We start from the raw sequence: 17,404 nt of genomic DNA, 5'->3' as shown, positions 1-17,404 counted from the left end.
CAGGCGGAAGTGGCATCATTTCCGGCCCAGTGGCGCGTCCTGTTGTCTAGGCAACCAGGGGAAGACGCTGGTACAGGCCAAGGCGGCGGCGGCGCGAAGGCATGTTCAGCAATGTTCGGATCGTGCTTCCTGACGAAGAAGACGAAGAAGACGAAAGCAATCGGAGGCGGAGGTAAACCTGGCCCTTGACTTCTCCATGTGGATGGCAGAGGAAGAGGAAGGGACCCCAGATGGATCTATATTAGGCCTGGGCCAACTTGGGCCCTCCAGGTGTTTTGGGCCTGAGGCTGTGAGGAATGGTGGGAGTCGGGCATGACTCAAGGGGAAATCTTTACCTTAAGGATGGTCTCCACGTCTTATGTAGCAGTATAAATGCAGGTGAAAAAAAATCCATAGGTGAGCTACCTTTCAATAAAGAAATAGAAGGATAAGATCACAGAAATCTGCCCTGCAGTTTCAAGGGGGCATCTCTCTGGATCATCTACCCTGGAGAGTCTCTATGCCACTGTAAGTAGCAGGAGGCCATCCACAACATCCATTTATTTATCGTATCAGAAGTGAATTGAGGATACAGTTAAAATTCATTTAGAAACACAAACAAAGTTAAAAAACTTTGCATTATACTAAATGTCCTTTGACCAGAAGCTGGCCACTTGGAGTGTCTCTGGTGTCGCTGTGAAAAGGTCCTCCATTGTGCATGTGGCAGGGCTCAGGTTGCATTGTAGTAGGTGGTCTGTGGTTTGCTCCTCTCCACACTTGCATGTTGTGTGTATCCATTCAGCATCCAGCAAAACCCAGTTCACTGCTGCCTGTTATTAACTCTTGTAGTTGCCATTTTGTCACCCTCATAGCAGTGGCAATGGAGTTCCAAAGTGCCTTCAAATAATTGTACAGTTGATGGGATATTTGCTACTACTTCTAAACATATGTACAAGCGGAACAATGATATCTTTGAAGCACCTTTCCATATCCTTCCTGTTTATAGAAGGGAAGTTTTTAAAATTATATCAAACAGGTCCCAAGTGTCAGAATCAGTCTACTTTGACTAGGGCTTTGACTTTCAATCTGCCATCTTTGCTTAACGACAGTCCACATATCTATTGGAATAGAGATAATCAGCTCACAGCCATGCTATTAGGGCTGGTTCTACCCTGCCATATAATGTCGTTTGGAACTGCATTATATGGTCAATGTAGACATATGTAATTGCTTAATGTGTGTCTACATTGACCATATAATGCCGTTCCAAATCGTATGGATCCTAGGCTTGTGCATTTCAGCTGAACCTCAAATCGTTTCTGCTGGCTGGATTCCGGTAGACCCCCATACCCATTTTTGCACACCTCCTGAAAACGGGCTGGTAGCCAGATAGCCTTTTTAGGTCCGCACCCGAAAAATATGGCTAGATCCAGCCCATTGGAGGCAATGGGGAACTTATGAGGCTCTCCTTTCCATTCCTGGGACCCTTTCTTTCCTTCAAGGGGGTCTGGGTTTCAGCAACGAGACTAAAGAAGTAGACACAGCTTGTATAAGACACATCATGGTGTTCTTCTATTCTGATTGGTCCAACAGGCAGGGCTCACAGGAAAACTCTGTGTGAGGAGCACGCAGTGGCAGCCACTTTGCGCACCGTGTGCTCCCGAAAAGAGGAGGAGGAGCTGTGATCGGCTGCCATGTGGTTCTGTTACAGCTATCCAACCAAGCCGAAGAAGCCGGATTGGCAGAAGGAAACCGGCCAAAATGGACCTGCACACAAGCCTAGTAGATCCAGTCTTAGGCAGCAGGGCTCTGTAAGATAGATGCACTAAGCTTATGAATAGACTGCTGATTCTGTTGTGACTAGAGTACAGTCTACAAATCTCTGTGGACATAAATGTTTTTGTTCAAGTAATTGTTATGTATGTGTTTTTTCAAATAGCACAACACCTATCTAATGTATGCATTGCTTTCCTCTCAACAGGATTGCAGAAGAGCAAGCAGTTAATCTTATTCAGAAATTCTGGTGGACTCACATAAGGAAAAGACTGTTTAAACTTCTGAAACACACCATTCGTGCAGCAGTAGGTTCTTATACTTGGTGATGTCTGACTAGATCTGACTTTTTATCCCTCTCCCTGTTTTCAAAGTCGGCCTCCTGTTTTGCAGATGCACTGAGCATGAAAATTAGGCTGGGGATTGGAAACAGGAATGCCTCCTACACTAAATAGAAGATTGTGTTTTGGGGTTTTTTTTGCTTTCAATGTCTGATGATATATGCATGAATACTAAAATTTGTAGCTGGAACTTGGGACTGTGCATGAGACAGCTCATTCTGTAGCTGTTCTTTGGCATCAGAAAATAATAACCCAGAGATCAAGAGAAGAGTTTGCCAAAGAGCTACTGCATCCTGAATTTTTTGAGGAGCAATAGAACTGTTCTGCCAGAAACACATATTACTGCCAGAAATATGAATTTATGCGGAAGGCAGAGAAGCACAAGCTGAAAAACACAATACCAATATTATATCATAGTTCGTGCAAACTCCAAACTTGTATCCCCTAGTCTGATTGTGTAACCTCTTAGTGGTGGTGCTAGTGTAGTAATAAAGGATTTGATGTAGTTTGCACCAACTGAAGTTTCCAAGCCATCTTCAAAGGCACTCCCACATAGTATGTAGGAGCCCCCAGTGTATTAGGAGCCCCCGGTGGCACAATGGGTTAAACCCTTGTGCCAGCAGGTCTAAAGACCAACAGGTCGGAGGTTCGAATTCGGAGAGAGCACGGATGAGCTCCCTCTGTCACCTCCAGCTCCCCATGTGGGGATATGAGAGAAGCCTCCCATAAGGATGGTAAAACATCAAAACAGCCGGGCATACCCTGGGCAACGTTCATGCATACGGACAATTCTCTCACACCAGAAGCGACTTGCAGTTTCTCAAGTCGCTCCTGACACCAAAAAAATAGTATGTATTTTACTAAGCTACCCTGAATGTGCGTATTGCAGGAATGACTTGGGCACAGATACTGTGCAAATGAAAGCAGCTAAAAAGCATTCCACTACCTGTTGCTATTATTTCATAATTCCTCGGCCCAACATCCGCAAGGGTTTGTGATTTTCATATTCTTCCTTTCCTGACAAAAGTGAAACCTCCAACCCTCAAGAGAGTAGCAGTGGGTTGGAACTATCTGTAGATGGCAGGGTTTGCTTATCTTAAAACCTGTTCTAGGTAGTAGATCAATATTATTATTTCCTCCCTGACTATTATTTCCATGTTTTGCAATTTTAAACCTGAACATACTGATACCTCTCTCCTGCATCTCAGTAGCTTCATTTTGCTATAAAGCTATAAAAACTCAGCATTTGGATTTCCTAGTAATACGACAATAACAATTATAATAAAAACAAAACTTATTACATATTAATTGAGCAAAAACTATTTATTTCAGGAACACTGCATTAGCCATGAGATTTTGAAGAGAGTGAGCCCTTTAGAGGCTGAACTTCTTAAAGAACCCAGTATTCAGTATAAAGTCCGATTCAGGTAACATTACACTGCATTTGGATTTTAAGATGTAATTATTTTGGCTGTCTTTTTTACTTTAGACTTCAATGGAATATTTAAGACAGTTGCAAAATACATCCTTTAAATGCAAATGAAATGAAAATGGTTGAATATGAAAAATAAGCTGTTCTATCATCTTACCTCTTGGTGTTTTTCCTCCCTTCAGATTTGCTGGGATTGTTTTCCCCCCTTTTATTGTGTTCAAGATATTTTTCACTCCAGGAAACCAAGGCAACCAGTACATGAGTGGGAAAACAGTAATAACATCAACAACCAAGGTGATTTACTGGCAGTTTATCTTGGTTATGTAGTGAGCTGGTATTGTCACTCTTCTCAACCCAGTGCTTTTGGACTCAGCCAAACAAAGTGTTGTAGCTGAAAGGATGGCGGACACGCTGGCAAAGCTGTTATTTGTTTAGTACAGGGGGGTTTTTTTATCACATAATAGTCACACTCCCCTTTTTGGTCAAAAAAGCGATAAAAATGTGACCAATACACAATGAAATACAGTATACCCAGTACTATAGTTTTTCCATCTTGTAAGCAGGTGGAGTCTCACATCCCATGGTTTAGTTACAACGGTATGCTCCTCCATTGCTCATAGTATGAATTATACTTCTTCAAGAATCTGCATATGCAAAAGCTATAATACAGGAGAATATTCGTATATTTGTCCTTAGATTGTTCCATTTTAGACTAACAGGTTTAGTTACATTGGTTGCACAATCCTTTACATCTTTATTCATAAGTAAGTCCTACTGAGTTCATTAGGGTTCACTCCCCAGTAAGTGTGTTTAGGATGTATATGTTTTATACATAAGTGTATGTGTCATAAATACTTTATATATTTTATTTATAATCTTAACACTAGTTATAATAATGTTTGTTTAACATTAGAGGCCATTTTTTTTTATAAGCTAGTGATCATCTTTATTTTTACCCAGCACCTGCAATTTTGGTTGTATATTTTATGTGTTCTGTTTTGCAGTGCTGTTGCTTTGTTAGCCACTCCGATTCCCCTCGGGGATATGTTGTGGGATATAAATAAAGTTGTTGTTGTTATTATTATTATTATTATTATTATTATTACTATTATTACACCAGCTGACATTTCAACCATTTCCCTCAGGGCCCAACATTCTAAAAGGGACTTTTGTCACTGATTGCATAATTATTGCTTAGCCAACTGGACGTAAGATATTTCCAATCAATATATGGCCTCCTTATAATCCTGCCCACCAGAATTCTGAACATTTATTCTACTATGATTGAGTATCCCTTATCTAAAAATCCAAAATCCTCCAAACTCTGGAATTGTCCACATGGGTGGCTAAGATAGTGACACCTCTGCTTTCTGATGGTAAAAGGCATACATTTGTTTTATACACAAAATCATTAAACATATTGTATATAAAATTACCTTCAGAGCAATGTGTATAAAGTGTATATGAAATATAAATAAATTTGATGTTTGGACTAGGGTCCTATCTCTAAAATATCTCATTAAGTATGTATATGTTGATTACAGGAATTCCAAAATTTGAAAAAAGCTCCAAACCATGCCCAAGCATTTTGGATAAGGGAGAACTCAGCCATTAATAAAACCATCCATTTAAATCAAGCTTTGCAGTAGTCAAATAGTATAACAGGATTTTCTTCTTTCTTCTCCTTTCTTGCAACTCCCCACTCTGCCCAAAAATGTGATTCAGAAATATTCCAGAGCTGATTGGGGGCAGTCCAGTCTTACGTCCAGTTGGCTAACCAATTGCTCCTATAACCCAGGAGCAATTGGGTTTGTTAAACATGATTGCACATGGGTTAAACACATGTCCCTTCTGGGAGGACAGAAAAACACTCAACCCCCCTCCCCCAAACCCCTTAAAAAGGGGACGGGGGAGACAGGGGAGAGTAAAATAACTTTCCCAGTTGCTATTTCTCCTTCTCTGGAGCTCTCCTGGCATGTAGAAATGACGCACCAGGAGAGGGGGGCAGGAGCCACCCCTCCCCCCCCCCCCCGCTTCTTCTGGGGCATCATTTTTATGCACCAGGAGAGCTCCAGAGAAGGGGGAATGGCATCCAGATAAGTTATTTTACTCTCTCTCCCTCCCCCCCCCCCCATTTTAAGGGATTTTGGATAGGGGGTTAGAGCCCTCTCAGGTATTCCGGGCTGATTCAGCCTGGAAAATGCAAGAGAGCTGTGCGGACAGTCCTCTCAGAAGTCCCAGAACTTATGAGGGGGCAGCCCAGACAGCGGCCCTACTGTATTTAACCTGGGTCTTTCAGGAAGGCCCAGATCTTTCCAGTATCAAATTAATTTGGCACAAAGCAGGCTTTTCTGCTTTAGGTCAAATGCTTTTTCCTTTACATGGGTTGTTGTTTGGATGTCCCGTGTAAACAACACAGGAGCTGGCATTTTTATGGGTTGTCTGGATTAGCCTTTGGTGATGTATAGGAATTGTAGGTGGAAAAGGAATAATTTCCATTCTGGTCCTTCTGATAAAGGTGCTTTGGTCAGCTGAATCCAACTCTTTAACAGATTAAACAACTCTTACACATTAGTACACATTGAAACAAACTCGACCTTCGGTTTGTTTGCCACTGTTGTGTCTCATTTTGAGATATAGGTGGGGTATAAATAAATAAAGTTAATAAATAAAGCTATAGTGTAACCTTGGGGAATTGTTTTTAGTTTTTAGTTTACAAACACAGCCTTAAGCAGTTAAAATGTTTAGACCAGAACTGGCCAGCCATAATGGCTACAGGTGATACTGACTGACACATTCTGGAAGTCAATAATCCAAAAAATTAAACTCTCCTAGCACTTTTTACTGGTCTGTTCTGTAGAGGAATACCCAAGAAAATTACCCAATATTTTAAAAATAAGGGTTTTCCCCCACATGCTCATGAGAGGGTTTTTAAAGTTGTTTTCTTCCTCACACTTCTACCTGAGAACTCAAAAATGCAATTTGAAACTCTGTTGAGCTGAAGTAATTGGTCTCTGTATTTTTAAATGTTTCTGCTTCTGTAGAGAGCTGTGACTTATCACAGCTCTCTACAGAAGCAGAAATTGTGGGAATTCTCCCAGTTGCAGTTTTTCTTTTGATAGATGTCGCTCTGCCTCTTCAAAATGTTTTTTTTAATTATTTTTTTATTATGACTACTATTATTAGCGGCAAAAATCAGAAACAGCATAGCAGTGCTGACCAAGCAGAAATTTGTTTATGATTGAAGTGGCTCTGAGAAAGAAATGCTGTCTCTGGAATGCAGCCTGATGAATTTATTATCCATTTTCCATCCAAACAGCAGATGTGTAGATTCATTTCAGTCCTTATTGGCTCACTGTCATTGGTAGTTTTTGCATTGTACTTTTTTCTGTTAAACCAAAACTCGTGTTTACCGGGCATTTTTTTATTCTGAAGGATGAAGTATGTCCCTTCAATTGCTCTTTAAATGTCATTTGTATTTGTTTGTTATTCATATTTCTTGCCCATCATATATAAATTATCTTCTAAAACACAAGATAATGTGTAATACATGATGGACACATTCTGTCTAGAGAATGCATTCACACACTTTTTGAGAGAATACCACATGAATCAGGTTTAAGGATGTTTGACCTCATGAAGATTTTTCATTTTTTGCATCTTGCATTAGTTTTGTGGTAGAAGAAAGCAACATAGACACCTTTCAAGTACTGAATATGGTAGCTTGCAAATAATTATCCAAACTTTGCTTTAGAGAATGCATCTTCAAATACTACCAGCATTTTTAGATTTAAAATGGATACAGGGTTTTCTTTACTGTGATCTTAAAGTCATAAAGTTAAAAGGGGAAAGAATTTCAGAACGCTAGTCTGGAGTTCCAGTGAAACTGAGACTATTTTGCTCTATTTTTTTCCCTAATTTTTAATAGGCAGCTGTTGATGCTTGCAAGTTAATGGGATATCGGAAGTATTACAATCAGATGCTGTGGGATGAGCTGCAGTACAAGAAATATGGAATAATAGATGAGATTGATATTGCTACAATAAGAGACTATGTTCAAGTAAGCATCACTTACATAGTTTTCGCATTCCTTGTGGGATCAGGTAATGAAAAAAAGCAGGTCAGATCAGTTTTATTTTCTAAAAAGATAAGTCATTACAACATAAATTATGAAGACATGTAGACGTCAAGGGGAGATGGAAGGAATAGATGAATATGAGATCTGCTCTCAATCTCAAATCAGGGAAGGGTTCAAAAGAAGATGAAACTTATGAACAGGCCCAAAGCCAGATTAAACTCATAGTGCTAAAGAGCTAGATTTCAGCAATTACAATGTGCTGAAAATGTTTTCAGGATTCAGTTAAATGCATAAACTCAATTAACATGTCCTACAGAAAATATTATTGCAGAAGTAAGCATTTACAGAGCAGTCCTATGCATATTTACTATACATTAATTTTCACTCAATTGAAGGGGTTTACTCATCAGTAAATGAATACAGAATTCTCCATTTATTAATTAACTCTGGCTGAAAAAACAAAAACATTGTAGTGAGAGCTCCTTTACAGATCCTTATAATAGATGAAGAATGTTTACACCAAAACCAGTTAAGGAATTTTGTATAACCAAATTCTGATAAACATTTTTTTCTTCTATGACTCTCTAGTATATTGGCCGCCTGGATGAAACCCCAGCAAACTTTGGGGGTAGGCATAACTATTGGAGAAAACTGTCATTAGAACATTTTCCTAGGACAATGATCATGTATGACATTATGGACTATGCACAGTCTGGGAAGCTGTCTGATAGACTAAGGCAAGAGCTGCCTTTTCTGCTGTTGAGGCCACAGAATGAAGAAGCATCTCGTGCTCAGTTCCTGGCCGTTTGTCAAATCAGGTAAAATGTATCAGAGGTTATCTTTGCTTTGCAATATCTATTCTACTCAGGCATTTTAAAATATTTTTAACATAAAAAGGAAGTCTATAAAATTACAGTTTCCATATATTTGTAGCCAAGCAAGCACCGGTTTTGAATAGGCCAGTAGAATACATCAGCCTGGATCAAATGGAGCCATTCTTAATTCATCTACAAAATGCAGTAATCCCTTCCAATTTTGGAGCCGACAGTGGTATATGGTATATTTATTTAGACATTTTTCTGTACCTTGCCATGGATTTGAAATCCACTGTCCTCTGTATGCTTTATCCTCCATTTCTGAGAAAGTAGTCCAGGTGTTTTGGATTTTAACTTCCACAATTCCTAACAGCCGGTAGGCTTGTAGAAATTGTGGGAGTTGAAGTCCAAAACACCTGGAGGGCCAAAGTTTGCATTAGCCTAATCCTACTATTGTCAAAATACCAGTGACCCATCTTTCCATGCTGGATGAGAACTGGAATGTGTGGAGAAGAATAAAAACATTGTAGTGAGGACCACCTTTACTGGCTTGTGCCAGAGTCTTCGCAGTTCAGTCTTTAAATCCTCATATCGTGTCAGCTTTTCCAGTTGTTTCTCTGCAATCCTGCTGTCACCTGGGATTGCGACATCGACGATCCATACTTTGTTTTTTAACATGATTGTGAGGTCAGGAGTATTATGCTCCAAAACTCTTGTCTGTCTTAATCCGGAAGTCCCAGAGGAGTTTGGCGTGTTCATTTTCTGTAACTTTTTCCAGCTTGTGATCCCACCAGTTCTTTGTCGTAGGCAGATGGTATTTGTTGCACAAATTCCAATGAATCATCTGAGCAACGGTGTTATGCCTCTGCTTGTAGTCTGTCTGCGCGATCTTCTTGCAGCAGCTGAGGATGTGATCTATTGTTTTATCTGCTTCCTTGCAGAGTCTACATTTGGGATCTGTTTTCAACTTTTCAATTCTGGATTTGATGGCATTGGTTCGAATGGCTTGTTCTTGGGCTGCCAGAATCAGGCCCTCCATCTCCTTTTTCAGAGTTCCATTTGTGAGCCACATCCATGTTTTTCTTTGTCAATTTGGCTCTCAATTTGGCTCTCAATTTTTGCCAGAAACTGTCCATGGAGTGCCTTCTTTCGTCAGTTTTCTCTTCTGCTCTGGATTGTGTTTTTACTGTATTCACCCTTTTTATTTTGCACTTTAAGCAGTTTACTACTATTGACTTCCCTCAAGCCCTCTGCCTCCTGATTTTCTGGACAGGTAAAGTCTGTCGACATCACTACGCGAATGTAATGAGTAGTGGATTGTCCTCAGTTTTCTTGTTTTTCTGTCCAGGTCATCCAGCTCTGCTTGTGTCCAGTTCACAATCCCAGCAGTGTATCTACTGATGGGGATGGCCCAGGTGTTGATAGCCTTGATCGTATTTCCGCCATTTAATTTGCTCTTCAATACCTTTCTGCCTCTTTGGATATATTCTTTGCTGTCCCCATTTTTCACTTGCTCGTGCTTGATATTGTCCAACTGTAGTATGCCCAGATATTTATAGGCTTCAGGCTGATTGCATTTTATGGTTTGTCTGTTTGGCATCTCTATGCCATCGCTGTGTGTAATTTTCCCTTTCTTTAATGCCACTGTGGCACATTTGTTTAGGCCGAACTCCATACTGATGTCAGTACTGAAGATTCTGACTGTGTTGGTCAGTGACTCGATTTCAGTTTCTGATTTTCCGTAAAGCTTTAGATCATCCATGTACAGTAAGTGGGAAATTTTGGGTGAATTTTTTGCTGGTTGGTAGCCTAGGTTTGTTTTCTGTAGAATCATTGACAGTGGGATCATTGCAGCTTTCGTTGCCCACAAACAACTGAGTTTTCCATTGTTTCATTGCATTTTCAGTGAATTTTCTAATTATTATTATTATTATACATTCAGTCTTATTTTGAGAGTGAATCTAAAATAGCAAATCACATGGCTGCAAGATCTTGTGTAATTTTTAGACCTGTTAGCTGACACATTAACATTATTTTAAGTGTTTTGCACCTTTTCTGTGTTCTTTGTTTCTTCAGACTACGAGACGAACTGAGGAGTCCTTTCAATGTTTCTCTGCACTGCTATTTTTTCTTCTACTAAAGCATCTTTTACTTCCTATTGTTATTCAGATAGAAGTGTATACAAGAGAGACAGAAATTATTTGCAGAGGAAGTGTGCGTCTCTAAATGGTGTTATTTGCATGAAACCAAAAACAATACTCACAAGTTATTACAAAGCATTATTGGAAAACTAAATGGGAAGGCTTTTCTGGGAAAAGGACTGATGAAACCAGCAAAACATTTAACAGATAGTCCCAGAATTAGACTGTGGCAGCTATACTCATTCTGTATAGGTGCCGCAGTCTAATTCTGTGACTATCTGTTAAATATTTTGCTGGATTTTTTTACAATTTTTACAAGCTGGACTAAAAGAATACCTGGATATTTAAAGTGTCTGGTTTATAAAAAAGGGTATTCAGCTTTTGTGCATGTATGCATGCATAACTTGAGCCTCATATATCCATTTTGTTGTTGTTGTTATCCAGACAATTTCACACTGTTGTCTAAAAGCTATTCTTTTAATGGAATGTCAAGCATTTTTCTTTTCTTGAAAATCATTGTTTAATTACTGTAAGGCAGAAATGCAGAAAAAAGTGTTTTCCATTTGTTGTTAGACTGGAACTCCCATCATAGCTGTTCTAGCTAGTGCTGATGGGACTTGCTGTCCAAAATCATCTGGGAGATCACATGTACTCTACCCATGTCAGTAGATACTCGCAGTGACTTGAGTATGTTCATGATGTGACAAGTGTGCTTTCTCATGTTGCAACCATGTAGTGAAAAATGTATTCATTTAATAGAGATAGCATAATCTTTTAACTAAAAATAACCATGTTGACCTGCCTTTGCAAGACTTGTCTTGAACCATTAGGATTAATATTGTCTTTCAGTGTATTTCTCATAACATTAAGACTGAAAGTGCAGTGATAAAGCAGAAATTAAAGCAGTGGTGTCCACATTTCCATGTAAAAATTGTTGAAGGTTATTCAAATTTAAGAAACAAGACATGCATTCTTTTCTAGCTCCCCCGTACCATGTCCCACAACTGCCTGTCTTTCAAAAAGAGACCGCATGTCACTCCGTAGAATTTCTGAACGTCGTTCATATCAGGCTCGGCAGAAGGTTTCAAAAATGAGGAAAGTCTACAGGACCAAGAAAGGGGAGGTGAGTGTGTGCAAAGAAGAGGAAATGTTATAAGTACTCATCCTTCTCACCAGCTAGGATTCTACCAGTGTTTTCTTCCTTGAAAATGTATATTTTGTTGTTAGGATATTCTGAGATCTTTCAGCCATTATAACAGTGGCAGCATTTTGTTCTACATATCAAAAGTTGAAATTTGTATTCCTGATTTTGCAAATTATTTTTAAGTAAATTATCTGAGACAATGGATAATGCCATCCACTTAGGATGACTTGGAGAGTAATAGAGCAGTTGTACAGCCTTATATATCCTTATGGGAGGGACAGAGGTTCCGAGGGTCATAGCAGAACTAGCATAGCAGATCATGCATTCACAAAATAAAGATTGTTTTTTAGGGAATGGAGATTACAGAAGAGTCTCTACAGCTTGAGAAATGGTTTAATTAAACCAGTGCAATTGTATATTCATTTTAGACTGCTGAATTTGCACTGACACACCCTTATCAGTGGCAAAAACAAGGATTTTAATTGGGAGACATGAGACTAATAATTTCAAAACTGTAGTTCCTTATTTGAGTAATATTGCCTTTTGTTATTCAGGAGGAGGAGTTAGATCACCCATCTTCAAGTTATCATTTAAGAAGTCTTCATTCACCGACTGATAACGAAAGCCTCTTTTCAGATGAAGATTGGGAGCAAGAGGCAGTGAGACTCTATGACTGGGCCAGATCACTACGGAGTGAAGATATTGGAGAAGACTAACTCACGAGAAATCTGTCTGCTTTTTATAAAACAGATAAAAGTTGTTCTCTATAGCTAGGAATTTGCCATGCAAACAGAGCGTTGGCAGACCATGAACGTAATTTGAACAATCCCTCTCTAAATTTAAGAAATTCATAATAAACCACCAGAAACAGCAAAGAGTTCTGTCATTTTGCAAACAATAACACATTCGTTAGTTGTTTTTGTCAAATACATGCAGGTGGATTACATACACAATAGTCCATGCTACTGAATCCAGACGAGGTTCTCCTGGTCAGCCACAAGGCCAAACTGGGTACAGGGTTACAGCTTGTGTTGGATGGGGTTGCACTCCCCCTGAAGACACAGGTTCACAGCTTGGGAGTGATCCTGAATTCATCACTGAACCTGGAGACCCAGGTCTCTGTGGTGGCCAGGGGAGCTTTTGCAAAATTAATATTTGTGCGCCAGTAGCACCCATACCTTGGAAAGTCAGACTTGGCCACAGTGGTCCACACTCTAGTAACATCCTAAATTGACTACTGCAATGTGCTCTACATGGGCTTGCCTTTGAAGACTGGAAGCTTCAAATGGTCCAGCGGGTCCCAGCCAGATTGCTCACTGGCGCGGTGTACAGGGAGCGTACAACTCCTGTTACATCAGCTCCGCTGGCTGCCAGTCTGCTACCAAGTACAATTCAAAGTGCTAGCTTTAGCCCATAAAGCCCTCAACAGTTGTGGCCCAGCTTACCTGTCAGAACGTATCTATGAACCATCTCAGAGGTTAAGATAGTTTGGGGAGGCCCTGCTCTCAATCCCACCTCCTTTGCAGGTGTGGTTGGTGGGGACGAGGGACAGGGTTTTCTCAGTAGTGGCACCTCGGCTGTGGAACTCCCTCCCCAATCAGCTCCTTCCCTCCTAGCCTTCAGAAAGAAAGTTAAAACATAGCTATGGGACCAAGCTTTCAGAGAGTAACTGCAGTGCAATAAATTAATGTAAAATCTCTGTGATGACAACTGGAATGGCTTTGGACTATGATCTGGGATGATGTGATTTTAATAATGGATGTAATTGTTTGATATTATTAATTTTGATGTTTTTAATGAAAATGTTTATTTAATTGTATGTTTTTATGGTACTGAATTATTGCCGATGTGTAAAGCCGCTCTGAGTCCCCCTCAGGGTTGAGTAGGGCAGGGTACAGATGTCGTAAATAAATAAATTTGTTTAAGTGCCATAGCACTCAACTGTTTTTGCTGAAGCAACCTAACATCCCTTTCTAAATAATGAAGACGATTATTGTGAACAAAATTAATTTAGTAAGAATAAAAAGAAACAAAAGCAGAAGCCAGAGTCAGGCCTATCCAAAATTTTGAGAACACTACAAAGAACAAGAAGATGAACATAAAGATTAAAAATATTTTATTTACATTTTACTTTATATACAATTTTACATCCTTTCTTTTAAAAACAATAGAATTCATAACACATCTGAACATAATGCATTCACAGCATGTATGAAATTAAAGTCTGCAAACCAGTGGAAAGGAAAAATATATCTAGAAAGTGTTTTTTATATATATAAAGAAAGACAGGTTTATAGCAGCTCTGGAAAAGTTACTAGAAAAATCTCCTGGTGGTGCATTTTGGAGCCTGTGTTTATGTTTAAACAAAATACTTGAGTTTCTACAGTACATATAGGGTTTGTTTTTTTTCAAATTAAGCTGTCACTATGTATGAAATATCTGCCACTGCATCCACACTGCAAAGCAACACTGGATTATACAGATTTAACTCTGTCACTGCTGTTTCCAATAATATTTTTACTATTATTTCTTCCAGACTTTCAGTGGTTTCTAAGATTGACTGTTGAAGAAACCCAGCAAAGAATATTATTCCAGTTGTAGTTATTTTTCTTCTTTGACTCATTTCAATACTACCAGAACAAAAAGCTGATAAGACACAACAAAATAACAAAACAGGATTTTTCCCGGTCTGATATTTTAAACATTCAATTACTTGGACTTTACTCACTAGTATATTGGCTGACAGTTTATCCCACACATGAGCAATCTTTTGGAACCACCTGTTGCTCTGTGCAGAATGAAGAGGAGCCATTCCTGGAAAGAAAACTATTAAGAAAATAGTATTTTTTTCACTTAATAACTAGCAGTGGCAGAATTCTGTAATGTTAAGTATTAAATCTGTGCTCCAACACAAGTGGTTATTAAATTGCTATTTTTCTAGCAGTGACTAGACTCGCTTAAGAAATGCTAATATTGAATGAATGTGGTTACTTTTTTCTGGTGTAGGTGTTTGCAAGCTTTTATAATTTTCAGCTTGTCTAAGGCAGAGATAAGCCACTCCCAGCACAGCAAGTGATGCAACTCCACTTGCAGTTTTGATTTTCCATTTTAAAAAAAATCTCATTTTCTAGGGTTGGGAGGAAGGGGATCTTAGACTGGCTGCCCTTTCTATATCTCTGGTCTGGGGAAAATGAACAATCAAGCTGCATCAATGTGAGAAGTTGAAGATAATCTTTTAAAGTCTTCTTAGACTACAGAGACAACTGGAAAACCTTTTCAGTGTAAATGACTGACTTCTACCACTAAAAATCAAGTTTCAGCTTTTTTGTTAGTATAAAGAATATAGAAACATTGTCCAGGTTCAAAACATCAAGTTCTTCGGGGACCCCAAGATCTTTAGTGGAATATGAGCAGCACCGTTTAGCTAGAAAACTGAACCTTTCTATCAAGGTAGAACATGTTCCTCTATAACTACTGAACTCTACATATAGCCATCACTAATGAACTAGTGGTCTTGCGATACAGTGGAGATCAAAGTTATTAAATCTGGATTGTGGTTACTGTCCCTATTGAAGCTTGTAGTTTGACAATTTATTTTGGCACTACTTAAGAATCCCAGCTGACATCACAGTTCAAATGTAAACCACTGGACTCATCGTCCATCTACCGGAGTACTGCTCCTATTGACTGCAGCAGCTATTTAGGATTTTAACTTTTCCAGTTGAACCAGGAAAGGCCAAAGATGGAACTTGGAAACAGTACCAACACCATGTCATAACCACTAAAACTATGAATGCACTTCTGACAAATTTCAATGTTAGCTTTTTAGTTGAGTAAATTATCCTGGCCTAATCATCCAAACTGATGAAAATTTCATCCATGCTCTGATCCCTGGCAGAATGAACCTTCTATGCATGCAAATAATGCCTGGCACTTTAGGTGCCATGAAGTTTACAATCATGGCAAGAGTGTCACAGTTATGACTAAGTAGTAGTTGTGAATACATAACCATTACAGACAAGTACATCTAGGTAACTGTTCTGCAATCATGACACTACTGGCATGATTGTAAACATACTGACCCACATTTACAGTGTGAGGCATTACCTGCATGAGAAAGATGTTCATTTGCTGATAACAGGAGCACAGATGAATGACACTTCTGCCTGGTTAGGAGGGTCAGACCAAGAGGATACTTTGCTAAATATACTTGACTGAAGATGTGTCTACACTGTAGATTTAATGCTGTTTGACACTAACTGCCATAGTTCAATGTTATAGCATTCAGAGATGTGTAGTTTGGTGAGGGAGAAGCACTTTGGCAGAGAAGACAAAAGACCTTCTAAAACTAGAACTCTCATGATTCCAAAGCATTAAGCCATAGCATTTTAATGTAATGTCAAACAGCATTAATTCTACAGTGTAGATATATCCTAAGTAGCTGATAGAAGATACTGACATTAGTGCAGAAAAATGACTACCTTGAAGCAGAACGGGTTCTTCCATACCACTCCTCCACACATTTCTCCATTAAGAGCAAGCCTACTTAGGCAATGTAAAGAATTTTTAAGCCAGTGAAATGGTAATTTGAACAACAGGAAATACGTTGTACATCAAGGATAGCAACAATGTTAACAAGTAACAAATATTTGGGCAGATATGAAATAGCTCGTGGTCCCATGCAGAGTGGTTTGAAGTTAAGCTACAGTGAACACGCAGAGTTTGTTTGCATATAAACATGTAGGTTGACAGTAGGCTACCAGTATTAAACGATTATGATAGATTGGGGCACAGGAGTCAGACAATAATCATAATCACTGAAGTTCCATATAACTGGTGGAAATGCTTTTACGTCTTTTATCATTTCTGTTTCAGTCACCCATACTTAATGATCTGACAGTTTACACCAAATACTTCATTCCTGATAATGCTTTAGTAATACTGAAAGAAGTCCATAAAACCAGAACTTGTAAAATGTTTACACTTTGCTCCTACTTGTGCATAAAATCGGTACTGTACCTTTAAAGCCCACTATATTTCTATGGCACCCTGTCTGAAATTATACCATGTCATTATAGACCATTATCAAATGAATTATATTTCTCTGGTATGGTGAGCAGAATTTCAAGCAGCCAGTGAAGAATTGTTTGACTGAACTAGTCTTAAGATTTACTTGGGAACCCGTAACTTCTTAAGTGGCCAAAAGCAGTATCTTGTAAAACTAAAGAGTTAATACCATTGAGACTATCGCAAAAAGAAAAAGCATGTTCCATCAAAGAGACTTGGGCAAATAGTATTTAAATCTCTCGTCCATCTTCTTGTAGCTGTTCAACCACTGAATTGACATTAAACATTGTTACACAAGCAACACCCTTATTTGTCTATCTTTATCTTTCCTTCCCCTTTTCTCTTTTACATGATTGCCTTGCCTCTCTTTATATGGTTGTACATACGAATGAATGTTCATAGAGTTAAATCAGCAGTGTGGTATGTGGGTAGGGTGACTGGAGGGGAGCTGTAGGCAAAGGGAGGAGGTATGGGTGACAATTTCAATGATTAACATGTTTCTGTCATTTAAAAATAATAATTTAAAATTCAGAAAATCAGTGTACAGAGATCCACTATTATATCCGTACAAAATACAATGATACAATAGAATCAGCAGGAATACAAGGACATTTTAGCTTTATTTACTAAAAAT

At 38.9% G+C, this 17,404-nt stretch overlaps 1 protein-coding gene across 1 annotated transcript; it reads left to right on the top strand.

Moving 5' to 3' along the window:
• The first annotated feature begins 10 nt into the window (after positions 1 to 10).
• On the top strand, positions 11 to 13,639 carry C3HXorf58 (chromosome 3 CXorf58 homolog). The gene is made up of 8 exons (XM_060770110.2): positions 11 to 172; positions 1,961 to 2,060; positions 3,426 to 3,520; positions 3,708 to 3,819; positions 7,454 to 7,585; positions 8,192 to 8,421; positions 11,541 to 11,682; positions 12,258 to 13,639. Exons 1-8 carry the CDS (start codon positions 102 to 104, stop codon positions 12,417 to 12,419), a joined length of 1,044 nt encoding a protein of 347 aa, XP_060626093.2. The 5' UTR covers positions 11 to 101; the 3' UTR covers positions 12,420 to 13,639.
• Positions 13,640 to 17,404: the final 3,765 nt, after the last annotated feature.

Source organism: Anolis sagrei, chromosome 3 (genome assembly GCF_037176765.1).
Source record: "Anolis sagrei isolate rAnoSag1 chromosome 3, rAnoSag1.mat, whole genome shotgun sequence".
NCBI lineage: Eukaryota > Metazoa > Chordata > Lepidosauria > Squamata > Dactyloidae > Anolis > Anolis sagrei.
The sequence above is the reverse complement of the archived record's forward strand: the minus strand, read 5'-3'. Positions and strand labels throughout refer to the sequence as shown.

What these genes read in the sequence shown, in the direction of transcription:
- C3HXorf58 (XM_060770110.2), top strand. Translation starts at nt 102, where the DNA reads ATGTTCAGCAATGTTCGGATCGTGCTTCCTGACGAAGAAGACGAAGAA. An exon ending in AACACACCATTCGTGCAGCA is followed by an intron (nt 2,061 to 3,425) that starts GTAGGTTCTTAT and finishes TATTTATTTCAG; the next exon opens with GAACACTGCATTAGCCATGA. An exon ending in ACAGGACCAAGAAAGGGGAG is followed by an intron (nt 11,683 to 12,257) that starts GTGAGTGTGTGC and finishes TTTGTTATTCAG; the next exon opens with GAGGAGGAGTTAGATCACCC.